This window comes from Haemaphysalis longicornis, unplaced genomic scaffold (genome assembly GCF_048455015.1).
Source record: "Haemaphysalis longicornis isolate Haplotype H1 unplaced genomic scaffold, Haemaphysalis longicornis Haplotype H1 scaffold_13, whole genome shotgun sequence".
Taxonomy (NCBI): Eukaryota; Metazoa; Arthropoda; class Arachnida; order Ixodida; family Ixodidae; genus Haemaphysalis; species Haemaphysalis longicornis.
The window spans coordinates 1,419,100-1,436,468 of NW_027526233.1; the positions used below are offsets into that span (position 1 = coordinate 1,419,100).

Below are 17,369 nucleotides of genomic sequence, written 5' to 3' on the forward strand. Positions count from 1 at the left end.
GCGGTACTTCGCAGCTTCCACCATATTTCGGAGAGAGCGTACCGTGGGCCGCGAAAGTTTTTTCCCATCTGCTTCGACGCTGTGAGGGCCGTTTTCAGAGAAGCCCGCTTTTTCACTTGACCGCGTCTTCGAAGGGCCGCAGAGGAAGAATTCTCCTAAATTATAGGACTTTCGGTCAACGTTCATTTGCAAGCTTTGCCGACGCGCAGTATCCAAAATTGCAACCTGAATTTCAGCATTAATCAGTAGCTTCCTTTATTTGTACTTTCCTGTATTGGTGGTACAATAAGTACCTAACCTTAGTGAACAAATACGCTCATATAACCGGCCGATCAACCTCATCATCGTTATCCAATCTGTGTTGTAGATGTAGCTAGGTCGTGCGATCGTGCGATCTTTACATCACCAATCACTTTCATTGCCTTCTCAAACAACAAACCCTGAGGAAAAATCCCAAACCCACCTTCTTTGTCGGACGGGACGACGTACAAGCTGTGGTGTTTCAAATACCCCACGACGCCTTTAACAGGCAACCGGTGACGCACAGGTTCACGATGCAACAGAACGTCAACGCCTTCTGAGATACACCTGTCCCTCTCACTTTCAAATGCCGCACTAGCCACTCTCCGCACAAGCGTTAGCAGCTTAGGTCCGGACAACACAGGTTCCAACGAAAACTTTGGTCCGAGGCGTCGAACGTGGTCAGGTAGCGTAATGTCCTCCGAAATGTGGATGGCACTACTTGAGGCTTGCGTCTTCTTAGGGCGATTCATGCGGAGTAAGGCGAGAGACGACATCCAGAGGCTTTCCTCAGTCCACCTATCTGCAGTCCACCTATGTTTCCTGGAACGGCGAAACCTTCATAAAAAAGAGGGTGTCGTTTTGTCTTAAAAAGAAGGTGCCTTAAAAAAGAAAATAGTCTTTTTGTTGCTCCAGCGCTGAGCGATCTTTTTCTGGGCCATGTCGACCGGGTGCTGGCGGTTAGATTGATGTCAACAGATGTTGTCAAAGTGCCGATTTTCGTAGGTGATTTTTTGGTTGTCCTTCATAAGGGTGCGTCTAGCACTGAAAACGATGTGGGGTCAACACTGGCAGTTTTCGAAGATTGCGTGAATCCGCTTCAGGTAACGCACGAAGTGCAAGAGGGTAAGGCTCTGCAGTTCTTGGACATGAGCCGCCTGTTTTCGGACAATGAGGTTTGCTGGAGTTACGCACCCCGCAGCCAGAAGCCCCTGCTGCCTTATAACTCCGCGCACACCAAACTGGCGAAACGCTCAGTAGCGACGATGTGCTTCACCAATGCCCTCAATATGTCCTGTGTCTATCACGTGCAAAGCGCGGTGGAGGCACAGGTGTCTCGGCTGAGACGGTCAGGGTATCCTGAACACGTCATTGTGGTAGTCGTCGAGGCTGTCCGCAGGAGTGAGAAGCAGGCAAACAAAGCAACAGAAACCAGTGCGCATGACGGCAATGAGCGCCGTAAGGCGGCGGTTATACCGTATTTGCACGGTATCCCACATCGCTTAAAGAAAATAGGGCACAGAACTAGCGTTCGGGTTGTAATATCCGCTGCACTCAAGCTGGCGAGGCTTTGCAGAGACACATGTCCTGTACAGAAAGAAAATACTTGATGTAGCATTGAGCACCAAAACAAGTACGTAGAAACCCATAGAGGGGTTGTATACCGTGTTCCGTTGGCCTGTGGAAGGGCAGTAGGACAGACGGCACGGTGTGTCAACTACAGGTTACGCGAACATCAGAATAACGTACAGAAAAGAAAGGATGGGGACCTGTCAACTCACTGCGGTGAATTCCCCCAGTAGAGCCGTACTTTCTAAACTCTGTGATATTGTTTCATGACTCTGATCAGCGCACGCGTGAGATAGTGGATGCAGCTGAAATGAAACTAGGCGATTTCCAATGTGTCAGTACAACATCGGTAGCCCTGACAGATAAGGAGGCAGCGTTTGTAAAAAAGAACTGGTCATTGTAATGGCTGGCACATGTGGGACAGCACAAAGTTATTTCGTTATTGTAATCTTTGTATAATCGCGACCTTTTCTATATCTCTTGCCTTTTTGCCGGCATATATTTCCCCGAGATTCAGTAAAATTAAGTTAGAAGTAGCGCTTGTCCTGGTCTTCTGTGTACGTGTGATTTTGTGCGCTTAAGATGAACGTTATGGAATACCAACTAGCCCGAACGCAAGCCCTTCTCGAAGTTCTAGTAATCACCTCCTTCAAAAATTTTGTTACAGCGATCAGTATTAGTGGAGTTATTGCAAATAAAAACATGGCGCTTTCGCTTACGCCGTGGCTTACCCTCGTTCCGTCCAACTCCTCGCCACGAGCGAGCGTGACTGCACATATGATGGCTTGCTTCTGCTGCTGCGACATTTTGCGCCGTAACATCGCTTTGGATCGGAGCCTTCTGACTTCCTGCGTTCCCTTCACGCCGTTTTTTTATCATTCTGCTTATAAATTCTTCACTCAGCTCACGGCTGGAAAAGCTGACGGAGGAGATGGGGCGCTTCCACACCAAAAGAGAACGACCCTCTCACCCGCGCTTTCGCGGCGACGACATGTCATGGCACATAAGGGAGTCTAAAATATGTGAGAGAATGACTAAAGAATCGCCTCAAGATTTGTTTTAGTGAGCATGTACATACATTGGGACGTCGCTTTATATATTGTTTAATTTAACTACACAGGGTAAAATAACTGAACAAAGATCAATTTTTAAACGTTGAAATATTACGTTTTAAATCAATTGTACTACGTTTCCTTCTGCTTGCTTTCTCCTGCGTGAATTAAAAGTTCATCTATTAAGGCAAACACTACAATTTTTAAACCCAAAAAGTAACTCAAAGAAGCCTAAGCACTTATCATGAGATTTGAATGAGCGAGGAACATTTTGCAGTTGGGCGCTTCTGAGTGATCACCGAAAATTCGCGCTGCGATTACAGTTTTAGACTTTTTGTGGCGGACTTGCCGTTTTGAAAACGGGCGCGGGCTACTTTTCAGACTTTTACGCGCGAGTTATTTTTTCCGTCTTTTTTCGTAAGCGAACTGGATGTGGACCGGAATTGTTCTGGTGGCTTTGCTTCGAGTGTGGCACATTCTTATCAGCGCTTGCGGTCCGCGACGTCCACGGAAAGATTCACTCCTACGACGTCGTTTTTGGTCCCGATGTCTGCGTCACACAGCGGGCGGAGGTTTACAATGAGCAGTGGAACGACGTATAATGCACTGCAAAGAAGTGTGGTTGGCTGGGACTCTTGGCAGCAGAATGCCGAGTGACCGCTGTTCAACGCGTTGTTGCCAGGTGCGCGTGGCTGCAGGTGCAGCCCAGAAGTCCCTGGGCCTTAGCATTTTCCCCATCGGGATTTGGCTAATACACGTCTGTGGGTATACGCGTGCTGCTGGTTGTAGCTAATAAGCACCTTACCTGCATGAGAACTTAGTTTGGTTACGTTGACGTTGAAGCACCCTTGGGAACCGTCCGCACGTTGCATATACAGACGCCAACTCGTATCCAGGCGGGCAGCACAAAGATGCAACCACCACCACCAAACCAGCCCTTTTAGCCTGTGCTTCAATTGATACAACATCCACGCAGATTGCTGAGGAACAGGCGATCGCACTCGCACTCAGGTGGCCCCACCAACTTTCTGCCACCTTTCGCAGCATCAGCCCAATGTACATTGACGGGCAAAAATTTTTCCCATCAGAAAGCCTTCTCACTCTCCTCCCCGGCCTCTAAAGAGCAAGCAGAGTCTACACCATTGGTCATATTTCAGGACTATCTACTCGACCGACATTTCTCTCAACCTCACTCCAAGCTGTCCGAATCAGGGGGAACTACTCTTCGTCGCATACAAACGAATACATCCATCCTTCCGATTCGCTTACACCACATGTTTCCCACTTAATTTCCCGCCGAATGCACTTCTTGTTGTAAGCCTGGCCCACTAGCCCACATTTTATTAGAGTGTGCGCATAACCTCGACCTCCCACCATTTCCTTCCCATCTCCCCCTCCATGAACTGTGGGAGAGCCTGATTACCGGAGACCACCTGGACGTCCAGCATATTCTGACATCTAGGGCATCGTTCGCCCGGTCATCACTTGGATTCCCGGGCTAGGCAACCACACCTACTTTATGGCTCAGTAAAGTTTCATACTACTAGTACTGCTACACCTTTGATTTGCCCGATTGGCCGTACGCTTCTGACGGCAGTTCCCATCATCATTGGCAAATTCTCTCGAATGGGTAATTCAGTCATTTATTCATTTATTAATACTGTTAGCCCAGAAGTAGGCCGTTACAGCGTGGAAGTACAAATATTTATTTGCAAAAAAAAGTACATTTACATGACAGGTCATAAAAAAATTTCTCTGTATTATTACGAGCAGCAGCTCGATTTCAGCATGACCGAAAAAATGGAATACACATGCAATGCAATGTACGCGCGCAGAACAGTGCATGATGCATTTGAGGTGGCACTTTTGCACAGCTCAGGAAATTTGAAGTTAAAAATAAGTATTGCAGTCTCTTGCGACCAACAAAAAGCACACGCGCACAAAGAAAAAAAAAACCAGCTCAGCGAAATGCATTTGTCACTGTCATTCAGAAAATAGTCTTTAGATTCTGTCCGAATGACGTGAGCGAGGAACAACCAATTATAGACTGCGGCAACATATTCCAATCTTCGATCGCACGCGTAAAGTAACTGAACTTAAAGCAGTCGTCACGTGGGGCTAGTGGTGGTATGTACATAACATACTATGGCGATGTCTCGAGTGTTCTTGTGTGTTAACATGGAAAAAATGTGAATAGTTTAGTTTAAATTGATTATGAAATAACTGGAAAAGGAATTTCAGATACTCAACCCTCGAACTAGTTTCTAATCTACCGAGGCCCGCTGTTCTACAAAGGTCAGTAGGATGCCGGCGATATTTAGAAAATAAATCTCGCACTATGTCGCTGTATTTTCGCTATTTTATTGCGGTTTTGCTGAGTTTAAGGGTCCCATACAATTTTAGAATATTCGATAATAGGCCTGACTACGGTTTTGTAAGCTAGACACTTGATATCATATGGGTCGCTATAAAGGTTACTCCTAAGGCTATACAATGCCTTGGTAGCCTTGGAGCCCACTTAATCAATATGAGTGTTCCACCGGAGGTCGGGCGTAAAGCATATCCCAAGGTATTGTAACGTGGAGGCAGAGCAGACGAGACGAACTATGAAGATGAACATTCTATTCACAGTATTTACATGGCGGCCATTAGAGAGACAGAGCAGGCTCCGGCAGCACCTTCTTCGTCGTCCTCGTCGCTGGTCTTTTGGTTTGACGCTGGGGTGTTTATCCCACCTATATTTCCTGCGACGATATTTATAGTTGTGTACACGCTTCAGCATAGCATTGTGAATCCGGTAGTTATATTGGAGAGGTGCTTTCTTCCTGGTTATAGACATAAAGACTGTTTTTTCTGCGTTCAAAGTCATTTGCCACTCCTCGCACCAATTCTTTAGTCTTTGAAGGTTGTTGTATAAATTATCTTGATCTTGTTCAGTCTCGATTCTGCTATAAACAACGCAGTCTCCGGCAAACAACCTTATCGGAACCGTGACGCGATTTGGTAGGTCATTTATAAATAATAAAAGAGGACCCAGTACACTATCCTGGGGATCTCAGGAATTAACTGCAACTGGCCTAGACTGTTTGTCTTTTATTTCAATAAACTGTTGACGTTTAATTTAAAAGAGGATTCAGTACACTCCACTGGAGAACTCCGGAATTAACTATAGCTGGTCTAGACTATAGACTTTTATTTGAACAAACCGTTGACCTGAGCTGAGATAGGACGCAAACTATTTGTGAAGAGATTATTTTGAAACGTTTTGTCAATTTTAAACAGTAGCTTTGAGTGCGACACTTTATCGAATGCCTTTGCGAAATCCATATATACCACATCAGTTTGATGCCGTGAGTTTATTGTTTTGAAAAGATTGTGAACAAATTCTATTAGCTGTGATGTTGTAGATAAGCCTCGGCGGAATCCATGCTGCTTCGGGAATAATAAATTGTGCGCGTCAAGGTAGGCCATCAGGTGTTTGTTAATAATGCGCTCGAGTATCCTTGAACATGTGCTTTGAACATAAGCGAGATAGGACGGTAGTTGCGCTTGTCCAAAAGAGAGCGACTTTTGTGAACTGGGGTAATTTTTGCCCGCTTCCTTGATGATGGGAAAGAACGACTGCGCAGGGACGACTGAAATATTTTTGTAAGGAAGCGAGATGCCCATTCACCGTATCTGTACAGAAATTCGTTTGGTATACCATCAGGGCCGGGACTTTTTGTTGTATTTGTATTAGCTTAAATATATAGGACACCTTCTTCACTAATTACCACATTCTCAATCGGCCGCTTCAATGGGCACGTAGGAAACTGGGGCAACATACCATTGTCGTTAGCAAACACAGAAGCAAAAAAGGAATTGAAACCTATGCATCGGTGATTAGGATGATGGTTGCGTTTTATCCATGAATCGTGGTGTTCACGTCGCAACAAATTGTGGAATGGTGTGGCCACTTTCTTGTGACACCCGCAGTTATTGTTACTCGCCAATCCACATATGTGGGTGCGTTGTTTTGACTATGTGTGCTCTAAATTCCTGTTGCCTTAATATTGAACCTACCATCATGCCTATTGCTGTATTCCAAACTCGCTATATGGCGAGCTGCGTGCACCGGATGGAAGCGTTTGTGGCCGCGTAGGCCCCAGACACGCAGCCAAGTTGGTGTGGTGGTATGAGCGCTTTACCCACATTTCGGGGGGCCGGGGTTCGATGCCTATCGGCGATTAACTTTTTTGATTTTCTTATCCACTTGGTTTTATTTGGATAACTGTTTCGCAGCAGAGTCCGGCGCTGGATTTCACACTCAGGGGGTCAGTCATTGCTTCAGTGTACAAAAGAATGCATTCTACCATCTGTGCAACGGCGAAGAGACAGTATTTTAAACGGCTGGGTAATAAATTTAGAGATGCCCGATTCGACATCCTGTGCAGTTGCATAAGCTCACAGCCGTTTTTAGAGTTCTATTTTGTGGGGATCGCGACTTTCACGCGAACCCCTTTCTGGCTAGCTTCCCATCGCGGCCGGCGTTGCACAACGCGCCTTGCTTACGCGACGGGAGCCATACGGGAGGGCGCCAGCGACCGGTGGGTTTGTTGTCGCCCTGGTGGAGGCGTTGACTCTTTTCCCCTCTGCCTTACCCGAGAACCAGTTCTCCCTCGGCACTAGCGCCACCAAATGGCAAGGTCTGGTGGGTTGTAGCATGACGAGAGGACGCTCTCTTGTGTTGGGGAACGTAGCGCGCGGACGTTTCGGCGCACTCGTCCTGACCTGGGGAACGCGCCACAATGGGACGCGTCCGGGCGAGCTGGGCGACTGCAACCGCGCTCGCACGCGCAGCGCTCCGCTGCTCCGGTATGCCATCGGTGAGTCGAACCACCTCGATCTGTAGTGTTGTTTAGTGCCTTGCTCCCAGTGTTACCGTTATGGCCTACGATTAGTCTGCATGCAGTGTATTTGATTTGCACTTTGCAATAAATCCTGCCATTGATGTTTTGCCCTCTCCGTCTCTAGGCTTTGTCTATCTCCGCAAACAATGGACCCGTCCGTAGCCGGCGCTCGCAATGCATGTTTGCTGAGCGCGGATGGCTGCCGAGTGGGAAATCACTAGTGTGTGAAATGTAGAACCTCACAATTTAGACACCTTGATTTGCTTATTACTGTTCTATGCTTTCTTCTGAGATACTTTCCTTTTATGTCGAAGATTAATGCGTCATCTCCAACGGGCCAGCCACTACGCAGGTTGTCTATGATATGCGAAGAGTCGTGTATGAAAACTGATGTCACCCCCCAAAAAATGATGTGGCGCACTTCACGGCTCCTTTGCCATGGGTGACGTCAGCACTACTATTGGCGTCGGTGGTGCCCGTGTCGGACACGTAGCCGCATGTTTCCCTTCTGTTTTGTCCTAGAGAAGGTGAACCGGGCACAGCTGAATCCCAAAGAAAGCCAGTGTATTTTATTTGTTTTGTTTTTGTTGGGATTTTGCCGCTCGCGCAAGCGCCTCTCACACTGGGCAGCCACAGTGCGGCGGCTTCCCTTAAGACGAGACACATATGCGGTCGGTTCCAGCTTTCAATGCTGCCGTATGAACTTAACACGTGCGAACAAGCCAGAGTGAATTTCAAACACCACGCAGACAAAACCAGACACATGCCAAAGGCCTTATATCTATGAACATACCGGCCTGATAAGGAAGAATACTAAAAACATAAGCAGCTTTCGCTCGGCATCATAAACGAAAATTTCTTAATGGCAATATGATATTCTGCAGTACCCGTACTGATAGTACGCCGTCTACAGGCGCTAAGGCATTTGAGCAGGCGTGACCGGCGTTTTTTTTTTGAACTGTTGTCTTCTCATGGTGGAGGACTCCTTAGTCCGGGGAAGTCTTGGTCCTTTGCTGCCTGGCGGACCTTAACCACCAGTCCCTGCTGGTCTTGAGGAAGTGAGCTGGTCAGATATTCTCCCTCTGTCCAGGGTGAGTTTTGGTACGCATTTGATATAAAGTTTTGTTTATTCCTAGTATCACGATTGGGATAATTCTATATATTTACACAATTCGCCACCAGCCAAGGAGTATTCTATACAGCGTATGATAAACTGGATGGGGCGATTGGTTTATCTCCGTACAGCAAACTAAAAAACGCAGGAGGTCTCCAAAACAAAAGGGCTCTTTGCTTTACAGATTCTGGAAATCCTTATATATTAGGTTTTGTGGCGATGGCTTATTTGGATGCTTTATTGCAGCAGCATTTCCTTGTTTCTGGCGTTTCTTCGACCCACTGAAAAAGAAATATAAAATGTCCTGCGTTTATTCAAAACAATAATGGTGTGCAAGAAATTATACATACAATGTTTGAGCGTAAAAGTCTAACATGCCTTATGAATAATTTCTAACTTTTACATTATCAGCCTCTGGGAACAGAGATATCTTAAGGAATAGTATGTTTTATAAATAATTTTTCAAACCTGGATGCATACTTATAGCTCCTCCCCGAAGCTTAGCTCTGCTGTGACAGCTGGTACCAATTTTAATTTGCGAGCAACTATGTCATAACACACATTGTCCTGGCACCGAAGTGACTCCTGAACATTGTTCTGCCATGCCGGTGCAAAAGGGACGGGCCGGAAGGGAAGAAAAATAACCACGTTACAGAGGAGAGAATGAAGAACCGCTCGCGACGATCGCCCAGCTCTCAACGACCTACGGAGCGTCACTGATTCGTCAGTGAGACATTTCCAAGCTGCATCATATCCGCCACTGCTCGAATCATATCCGCCACTGCTCGGAATAATCATAGCGCATGCAATGCAACGCCGGATTTCTTTGTCATGGCTGTTTCCTTGTTGAACGTCCTTTCTAATGCCGGCGGCGTCGTCACTCGATGGGCCATATATACCTTTCGCGGTTATAACTCCCTCGCTGTGGAGCTTACTGCAAAGCGCTATCTCACATCCCCTCCGTCTTTTGTCACTGCTACTGAAACAGAAGCAGACGAGCTTGCTTACCTATCCTTGGCATGAAGGCCCAAGGCGTTGGCCTCTTCGAACGTGTCCGGAAGTGGTTTGCCCAATGTCTCGGGAAGGAAGCAGGCGGCCCCAGCACCGGCCACTCCAGCGCCGCACAGGACAATGGCAGGCGCTAGGGGATGAACGTGGAGACCCTGTAGATTTTAAAAGAGCCTGTATCTAGATACTTCCTAACCAACTGCAGGATGCGACGCGAAACATTTTTACGTACTCTTGCGCTTGCTTGCTTTCATCAAAGAGTTCATTTGTCTAGTTAGGCTGGCCGAACGATTGATCCTTCTGAATCTATGAAATGACGCTTCTTCAAGGGATCTGCTCAACACCCTTATTAACCGTTGCCTTTCAAGTATTGTACTGCATATAGATGAACGTTGTTGCAAGGTGCTATAAGAGTTTAACGTTTTTGCGTATAGATATGTGTTGATTTGCTTAACTACATTATGGTTATGGAAGAATATTCACATACTTTCGCATGTATAATACCTACACATATATGTATAATATGCACATATTGCCACTACCATATTCAGCAGCAAAAGGGGTGAAAACGACGAGAACGCTGGAGCGAGCGCTTAGCGTCATGAACTCTCATTTGGAGCTTTGGATTTGCAGCTATTAAACATGTTTTTAGACTCACTTTTTCAAAGCCCCGAGTTGCATTCGTGACATTTCATTGTGAAGGTGCGGAGAACGTCCCCTTCATGCTGAATAACCCCTCAAGTCCCCGTTAGCCCAGCCCGATACCAAGCCTAGGTCGGCAAGCCTTCATCGAAGAGATCAGTGTGCATACCAGGCGACGCCTTCTGGGCCACGCCCAAGAGTATGGGCAACTGCCCGCGGATACGAAAAGGACACAGTCGAGGCATGCAGCTGGTATGACGTCGCAGTCGCAGCAAAGTGAAGCGTTCGGGTCACCGATCATAAACTGGCCCGTCGCGCCCCGTTCTCCTGCCTCGTTCCATGGGGATGCATTCGAGGACGTCGAAGATTGAATCGAGCAGTACGAGCTGGTGGCTTCCCACAATGGTTTCCGCAGTGCCGCAAAATCTTGCACTTTCCTCGGGAGGGTAAAGCTCGTACCTAGTTTTTCATCCATGACACGGTCCTTACATCATGGGACTCTTGCATGGAGCGCCTATGCCGATTTTCGCCAACCACTTGCGACATCAAAAGGTTGAAGATCTCTTGAACAGCCGCACCCAAGGGCCGAACGAAAGCATGAAAAGCTTTGTTAGAGATGTTCTGTGGTTGAGCGCACGAGCATATCCAGTGGCTATACCGAGGAAAGCAAGGTTCGTGTCCTTATTAGATGCGTGAAGAGCGGCATTTTGGTTTGCTCATTCGGAATCTTATCAAGAGATTTGACCAGCCTGTTACTGAAGGCACAAACACTGAGCAAATGCTGGCAGCGAGAAGTGACCTTTACCACCGGTTACGGCTACCCCCACAGTTTCTGCAGCTATGACTTCACCTCGACTTCACATGGAAAGCACCGACCAGAGTTGCCTCCTCGAAATTATACCTGTGGTACTCCAGGAAGAACTGCGAAAATTGTTCCAAACGCACCACCAGCCAGCCTCAATATCGGTTGCCCAAGCTGTCAGGGAAGAAGTGCAGCGGACACTCGTACCCCGCACAACCGCCGAAATTGTCCCCCAACGCCCTTCCGTTGCTTATGCCGCGCAAGCTCCTCAGCCGCCGTCGTCGGACACCGGAAAAGATGGAAACACGTCGCGACAGGGTCCCGTTAAGTCGCCGCATCTTTCGTTGCTCCGTGCACAGAAGCATCGCCTACTGAAAACGGATGTCTGGTGAACACCGGATAACAGGCCGCTGTGCTTCTACTGTGGTGATCTAGACCACACCTTTTGGCGCTGCCCTTGCCGTGAGCTTGGGCTTCGGGGATTCCCCCTAAGCGATCCATGCCCACGTTACGGTCAAAGGAATAGTGAAATTGAGGAATATATCCGACACCCATCATCGCCGCAGCCTCGCCGCCCTCCTTCGCCTCTTCGCTTGTCTCGCCAACAAAGGCTATCGCCCTTGCCTCACCGGGAAAACCAAGTGCGGCAGCACCTGGGGGTGGCGCTGACGACGACGAAAGTAACAAAGGACGTCCACAAACACCGCAATGCTCGCAACCAGACGTCGGCGAACATCCTTCACGTTCGTCTTCCCCGTCCAACTATCGTTTTTGTCATTATAGATGGCCACGACGCGGCGACACTCATCGATACAGGCACTGACTACACAGTTATGAGTGAGAAGGTTGCCCGTCGCCTGCGGAAAGTGATGACAGCGTGGGAACGCCCCGCATAATCGTACCCGCGGAGGACACCTCTTGATGCCTGTTGGACGGTGCACTGCCCGCGTAGAGATAACAGTGAGCTGTTCCCAGTGAAGTCGTAAAGCAGAACTGCTGTAGAACCACAATCCTTGGTATGGACTTCCGGTACGAGTACGGTGCCGTGATTGATCTGGATTCGAACAGCGCCACACGGCGCAAGCCGGAAGCTTCCCAGAGCCACTCTTCCCAGAATTCCTGTATGGCAAGGGTCTTGGGTGAACACGCTAAGCTGCCTCCGCGAGCCAGTGTTTTCTGGCACCTTCAAGAAAACCAGCTTTCTCATGCCAAAACACTTCTAGAAGGAAGCATCCAGCGTCTTTTAAGGAGAGGAATCGGTGTCGACAGAGGCGTACTACAGTTTCGCAACGGGTGTGCGCAAGTCCTAGTCACAAATTTTCGATACGAGCCCCAACATCTGACCATGGGTATGGCTGTGGCTTAAGTGGAAGAGATCGCCAAACTTGCCGCTATTGATGCTGTGCTCGACGCCGCCAAATCGCTGCCCCAGAATATTGCTGCTGTTTCCGATGTAGACTTCGACCCGAAACCTTCGCCGTAGCAAAGGTGTGCCTTGTTTGCACTACTCGAGGAATTCCGTTACTGCTTTGTTGTGCCTTCCGGAGTTGGGCATACCACCTTTGCCAAACACAGAGTTTTCACTGATCAGGCAGCACATCCAACATGTATAGAGCCATACCGAGTATCCCCCATTGAACGAGAATACAAAACCAGGTTCAAGACATGCTGAAGGACGATGTTATGCAGCCGTATAACAGCCCCTGTGCCCCCGTGGTGCATGTAAAGAAGAAGGATGGAACATTACGGTTTTCTGTGGACTGTCGGCGGCTAAACATAATAACAAAGAAAGATCTGTACTCCCGCGTATTGATGACACACTGGGTCGGCTTCGACACGCCCGCTGCATTCGTCAGTTGACCTAAAGAGTGAGTACTGGCAGATAAAGGTCGGGTGAAGACGGCCTTCATTACCCCAGATGGACTTTACGAGTTCAAAGTGATGACGTTAGGGCTCTTTACGGCACCAACAACCTTCCAGCGCGTCATAAACACCGTTCTAGCCGGCCATGAATGGCAGACTTGCCTCGTTTACGTGGACAATGTCGCAATCTTTTCCCGTTCATTCGACAAGCATCTACGATGGCTTCGAGCAGTTACTGAAGGCCCTCGAAACTGCTCGCCTCACCCTGAATCTGAAGAAATACCGGTTCGCGTACGATGAGCTTGAGCTCCGAGGTCACGCTATTACCGACGAAGGTGTCAGTGCTGAGCCCGCGAAGACAGCCGCCGTTCGTGAATTCCCTACACCAACGGAAACGTGTGCTGTGAGGACATTCCTGGGATTGTGTGCTTATTACCGACGCTTTGTCCCCGATTTCTCTGAGAAAGCCGCCCCACTAACTTACCTTACAAAAGTGCAGGTTCATTTCAGTGGAATGACAAACACCAGCGCGCATTCTAGGCTTTCTTAACAGAAGCTTTGCAGATAACGCATGTGCTGGGGCACTTTGACCAAGACGCCGAGACCGAAATTCATACCGATGATATTTTCTGTTTTTTGGAAGTAATCGTTAATTGCTCAGCAAGAATACTTTAAATTCTGTGTACCCAAGCTTTTTTCCTTCTCGGACGAAGTCAAAGAGCTCCCGTAGTGTCTTTCGCTAAATCAGAGCAAAAATCAAGGTCACCCTTTGTTGTTTTCTCGTCATCTTAAAGTAGAAGATGCGTGCGCGTTCGCGCGTAAAAACTGGAGCACGCTACACGCCTGGGCGCATCACGCTCGATTGAGCGTGATGCGCAGGTAATTCTATGCGGAGCCGTACTGGTGCGCTGATCTCGTGATCATGTGGGCACGAGTATGTCGGGCATGAATACGAGACAAAGACCATGTGACACTTTTACGAAAGGTGTACTTTGCTGTCTGCAGCTCCTCAAAACGCACTGCGCAGTTTTCGGCGGTAAGTGTTGCTTTGGACAAAAGTTATTTCGTTGCAGGAAAGAGCAAGTAAGATAAATAAAAGAAGTCGATCAGGTTACGCTAAGAGAGCCCTGACGCGTCCGTATTCCTGTGTCTTCATCAAGTGCACATAGAGGAAACTTGCACCAGGCTCCTTCTGTAGCTGTAGTATCATGATTTTCGTGCTTTTTTTTTTTTTTTTTGCTGTGATCAGGGCGTTGTGCGATCACTCTGTTTCGACGCTGGAGAATTTGTATGCCACCACTCACCAGACCCATCACGAAAGCAGGCTTGTTGTAATTAAATAAAAATTTAATAGCCTCATTGTTGTGCACTATTCCCCTTGTCATGTCAGTATTGCGCTGTTTTCGGGTGACAGCAGTAAGAGACATCAAGATCACAGAGCGTATGAGCCCGATATGGATCCAGATCATTATTCGAAACCTTCGAGTCAGCAAAAAGCGAGTCCTTCTCCTCCGTTTGCTGAGAAGGATGTCATAATGACAGCTATCATGCCACGGAAGACGCTTTTTTTTGAACTGAGGTAGTGATAATAATATATATGACAAGATTCTCATTCTTAAGAACGTGTAAACTAGTAGCGTCACCGATATACATAAGAAACAACGCTCCTACATAACTCTTCGACCATCTTCAATGGTTTTCGAAGATGAATCGCACGCCCTGCGACGAACCGGGCCCTTCTCGAAATTGGTTTGCATAGTTATCTGTGGCCGTAATGAATAAGGCCGTCTTCGATCCCGCGTGTTGCAAAGTAAAAGACTATTTCGCATGGTTTACCCATACAAAGGCACGCTATTAAATGTAGCTGCGTACAAAGACAAATTTTAAGTCGTTTAACCAAGATATCACGGAGGATAACATTTTTTCCTATTTATTGCACATATTGGTTTGATAAACCATTTTTTAGGTGCTTTTTGAAGCAAATTCACTTGTGCCTTTATTCATTGGGCGCCATGTTTTTCGAATAAGCAACTGTTTTTTTTTTCTTTCTTAACTGTAACTGCAGCTCAAAACTGTAAAATACTGGGACCATTCTGTTTTCACGCAGAGCCTTTCTATACGACCACTTACCAGATCCCTCATGAAAGGAGCCACGATTCCTCCGATGCGCCCCATGGTGTAGCTGGCCGCGAAGCCGAAGCTTCTGGTTCCAGTCGGAAACACCTCCATTGTGTACACCCATTTTATGGCACCGGAAATCACCAGCAAGAAGCGAGACGTCATGCTCAAGCTGAGTCGAAGCCAAGGTTTGTCTGTAAACATGTACACAAAAAGAACAATTCACCTCAGTTAGTAGTAACATAATTTTTGGTGTCAGAAATGCGTTATATCAATGAAGGTATGGTGACCGCTGGGATCGTCCCGCCGAGCTTATAAAATTATACGCTTTATAGAACGCGGAATTCTTAAGTAAAAAATCAGGCACCTATCCTACTAACGACGAAGATGGTTGAACGTGAAGCTTTCTCGTGATGAATTCCTGCAAGATACTAATTATGCTTCTCGGGTGAGCCTTTACAAAGCCATTTTTAACGGCAACACTGTGAATAAAATTAAAAGAACAAACTAGGTTTTCTTGGCGCTCTCAACACAGGCGTCTAACGACCGACATCCTTGAAACGACACTTCTTTCATTTAGAAATGCTTCCTGCGGATGGGAAAACATAAATGCTAAAACAAACACAATGGGCCTTGTAGCGGCTATAAATAACCCACCGGGATTCGGTACTTTACGGTCTAGCATCTTCGTTCGGCGTTTTTAATCCTTACACTCCAAACTAACCTTGAACTACGTGGTGGAGTTGGCCAGCAATGCTATGTAGAGTCCGCGAGAGCTACGCCGTGCCCCTGACTATTTCCCTAATATGAACGATCCCAAGAAAATGAAAACCAATAACAATGAGAATAGTTATTATTCCAAGTTCCCATTTCCACGTGAAGATAAACACAACTTTTCCGTCTGACATTTTGTAGTGTAAGTATTTGCTGGTATGCTTTTGAGCGCGATTTGTCTGTCACTTTCTTACTCAAGAGAAAATTATTCCCTCAAAAAAAAAAGCTATGGAGATGCCTCAGTGGCAACCGCCGCATTGGAAGAAGTGCGAAGGAAATGTCTTGTTCTTCCACGCTCTCAGTAAGTCACGTGCAACCGCGTCGTAGTAGCGGGGACGAAGGCCTCCACATTGAGACCCTACGTGACTGAGCGGTCCAGGTGATAGCCAATTGTCGCCGCAGTAGGCGCAGCAGACAAGAGGACGGCAAGGAAAAGCAGAGGAGGAGCGCGTGTGCGTAAAATACAGTCAAGAAAGACGCCAAGTGAAATTGCGCTTCGGGTTTCTCTAGAGGTGACGTCAGGGCCAGTACGAAGCTTTTTTTGTATCACATGGATACAAAACTCAAAACTCCTTACGTCGAACTCAAAAATTGTTCTTCGCCACCAAATAGTCTCCCCTGGAAGCAGCCTTCACCCCGCTTTCTAGCTTAAGCAAATTCATAAGCTTGTGCAGAGCAAAATCGGAATGCAGCTTTAATGGTTAGCGAAAAACCGTCGTTCCAGCTCACCCAGTGGAAGCACCGTTACGAGGGCAGTTATCCCTGCCAGGAGCAGAAAGGCAGCCTGTGACCGCCTTCGACGGCAGTAGCGCACAAGCAGGAGGCCGACTATGCCGCCGGGTACTTCTGCGGCTGCCGACAAGGCAAAGTTCACGAATGGGCTGCCGCCCAAGTCGACCGAAGACAGTGTCAGGGCGAACCCCAACAGGTTGTCACTGAACCTGAAATAAGAGTTGAAGCATTTAACCCAAGCAGCTGTGGTAATCGACATTGCCAAAGGTATGTCAGTTTACCTTTCGCGGAATATAAACCGACGCATGCAAAATCGAGTACGCGAGCGTAGCAACATGAAAATTTGGGCAAATTGGTTTATTGATCATGGAGTTTAACGCAGCGAAGCTACACCACTGGTCGGCGACTCTGGCTAGTTTCGGTTTCAAAATTGGGGCGATCCTAGCGGCAGGGTGCTGCGGCGTGGCCCTTCCCTTTCCCTCATCGTTTCTTTCTTTCCACACCACGCATGCTTCCGCGCCTCCTCACGCATGCGCAACAGCTAACCGGCGCCAATATTTTTTTTTTCTTTCTCTGGGCGCGCACGGCGGGCCACTTCGGTGCGTGCGTAAGCGAGCCGGCGTGCGAAGGGCTGCGCGGGTTGCCTAAACGGCTCCACGGGCTGAAAGTTTCGCTGCATTATAAAATATATACGAATGTATTCTAAATATGGGGCCGCGGGGAAGGAGCGTCACCAGTCCTGCGCAGCTCTGTGGTACAGCAACACAGGGCGAAACAGTTCGGCC

At 47.7% G+C, this 17,369-nt stretch overlaps 1 protein-coding gene across 6 annotated transcripts in view; it reads right to left on the bottom strand.

Annotated features, from left to right (window-relative positions):
- Positions 1-8,222: 8,222 nt before the first annotated feature.
- LOC144164202 (organic anion transporter 3-like) overlaps positions 8,223-17,369 on the bottom strand; it is a 121,799-nt gene continuing 112,652 nt past the window's right edge. For 4 of the 6 annotated variants that reach the window (XM_077694717.1, XM_077694715.1, XM_077694716.1 and 1 more), the window contains 4 exons: positions 16,582-16,793; positions 15,091-15,272; positions 9,654-9,808; positions 8,223-8,926 (listed from right to left, as the gene is read on the bottom strand). In XM_077694717.1, coding sequence (XP_077550843.1) covers positions 8,824-8,926; positions 9,654-9,808; positions 15,091-15,272; positions 16,582-16,793 — 652 coding nt within the window. In that variant the 3' untranslated portion in view covers positions 8,223-8,823. The remainder of the gene's footprint in view (positions 8,927-9,653; positions 9,809-15,090; positions 15,273-16,581; positions 16,794-17,369) is intronic. The other 2 variants (XM_077694713.1, XM_077694712.1) reach the window with 1 other exon arrangement.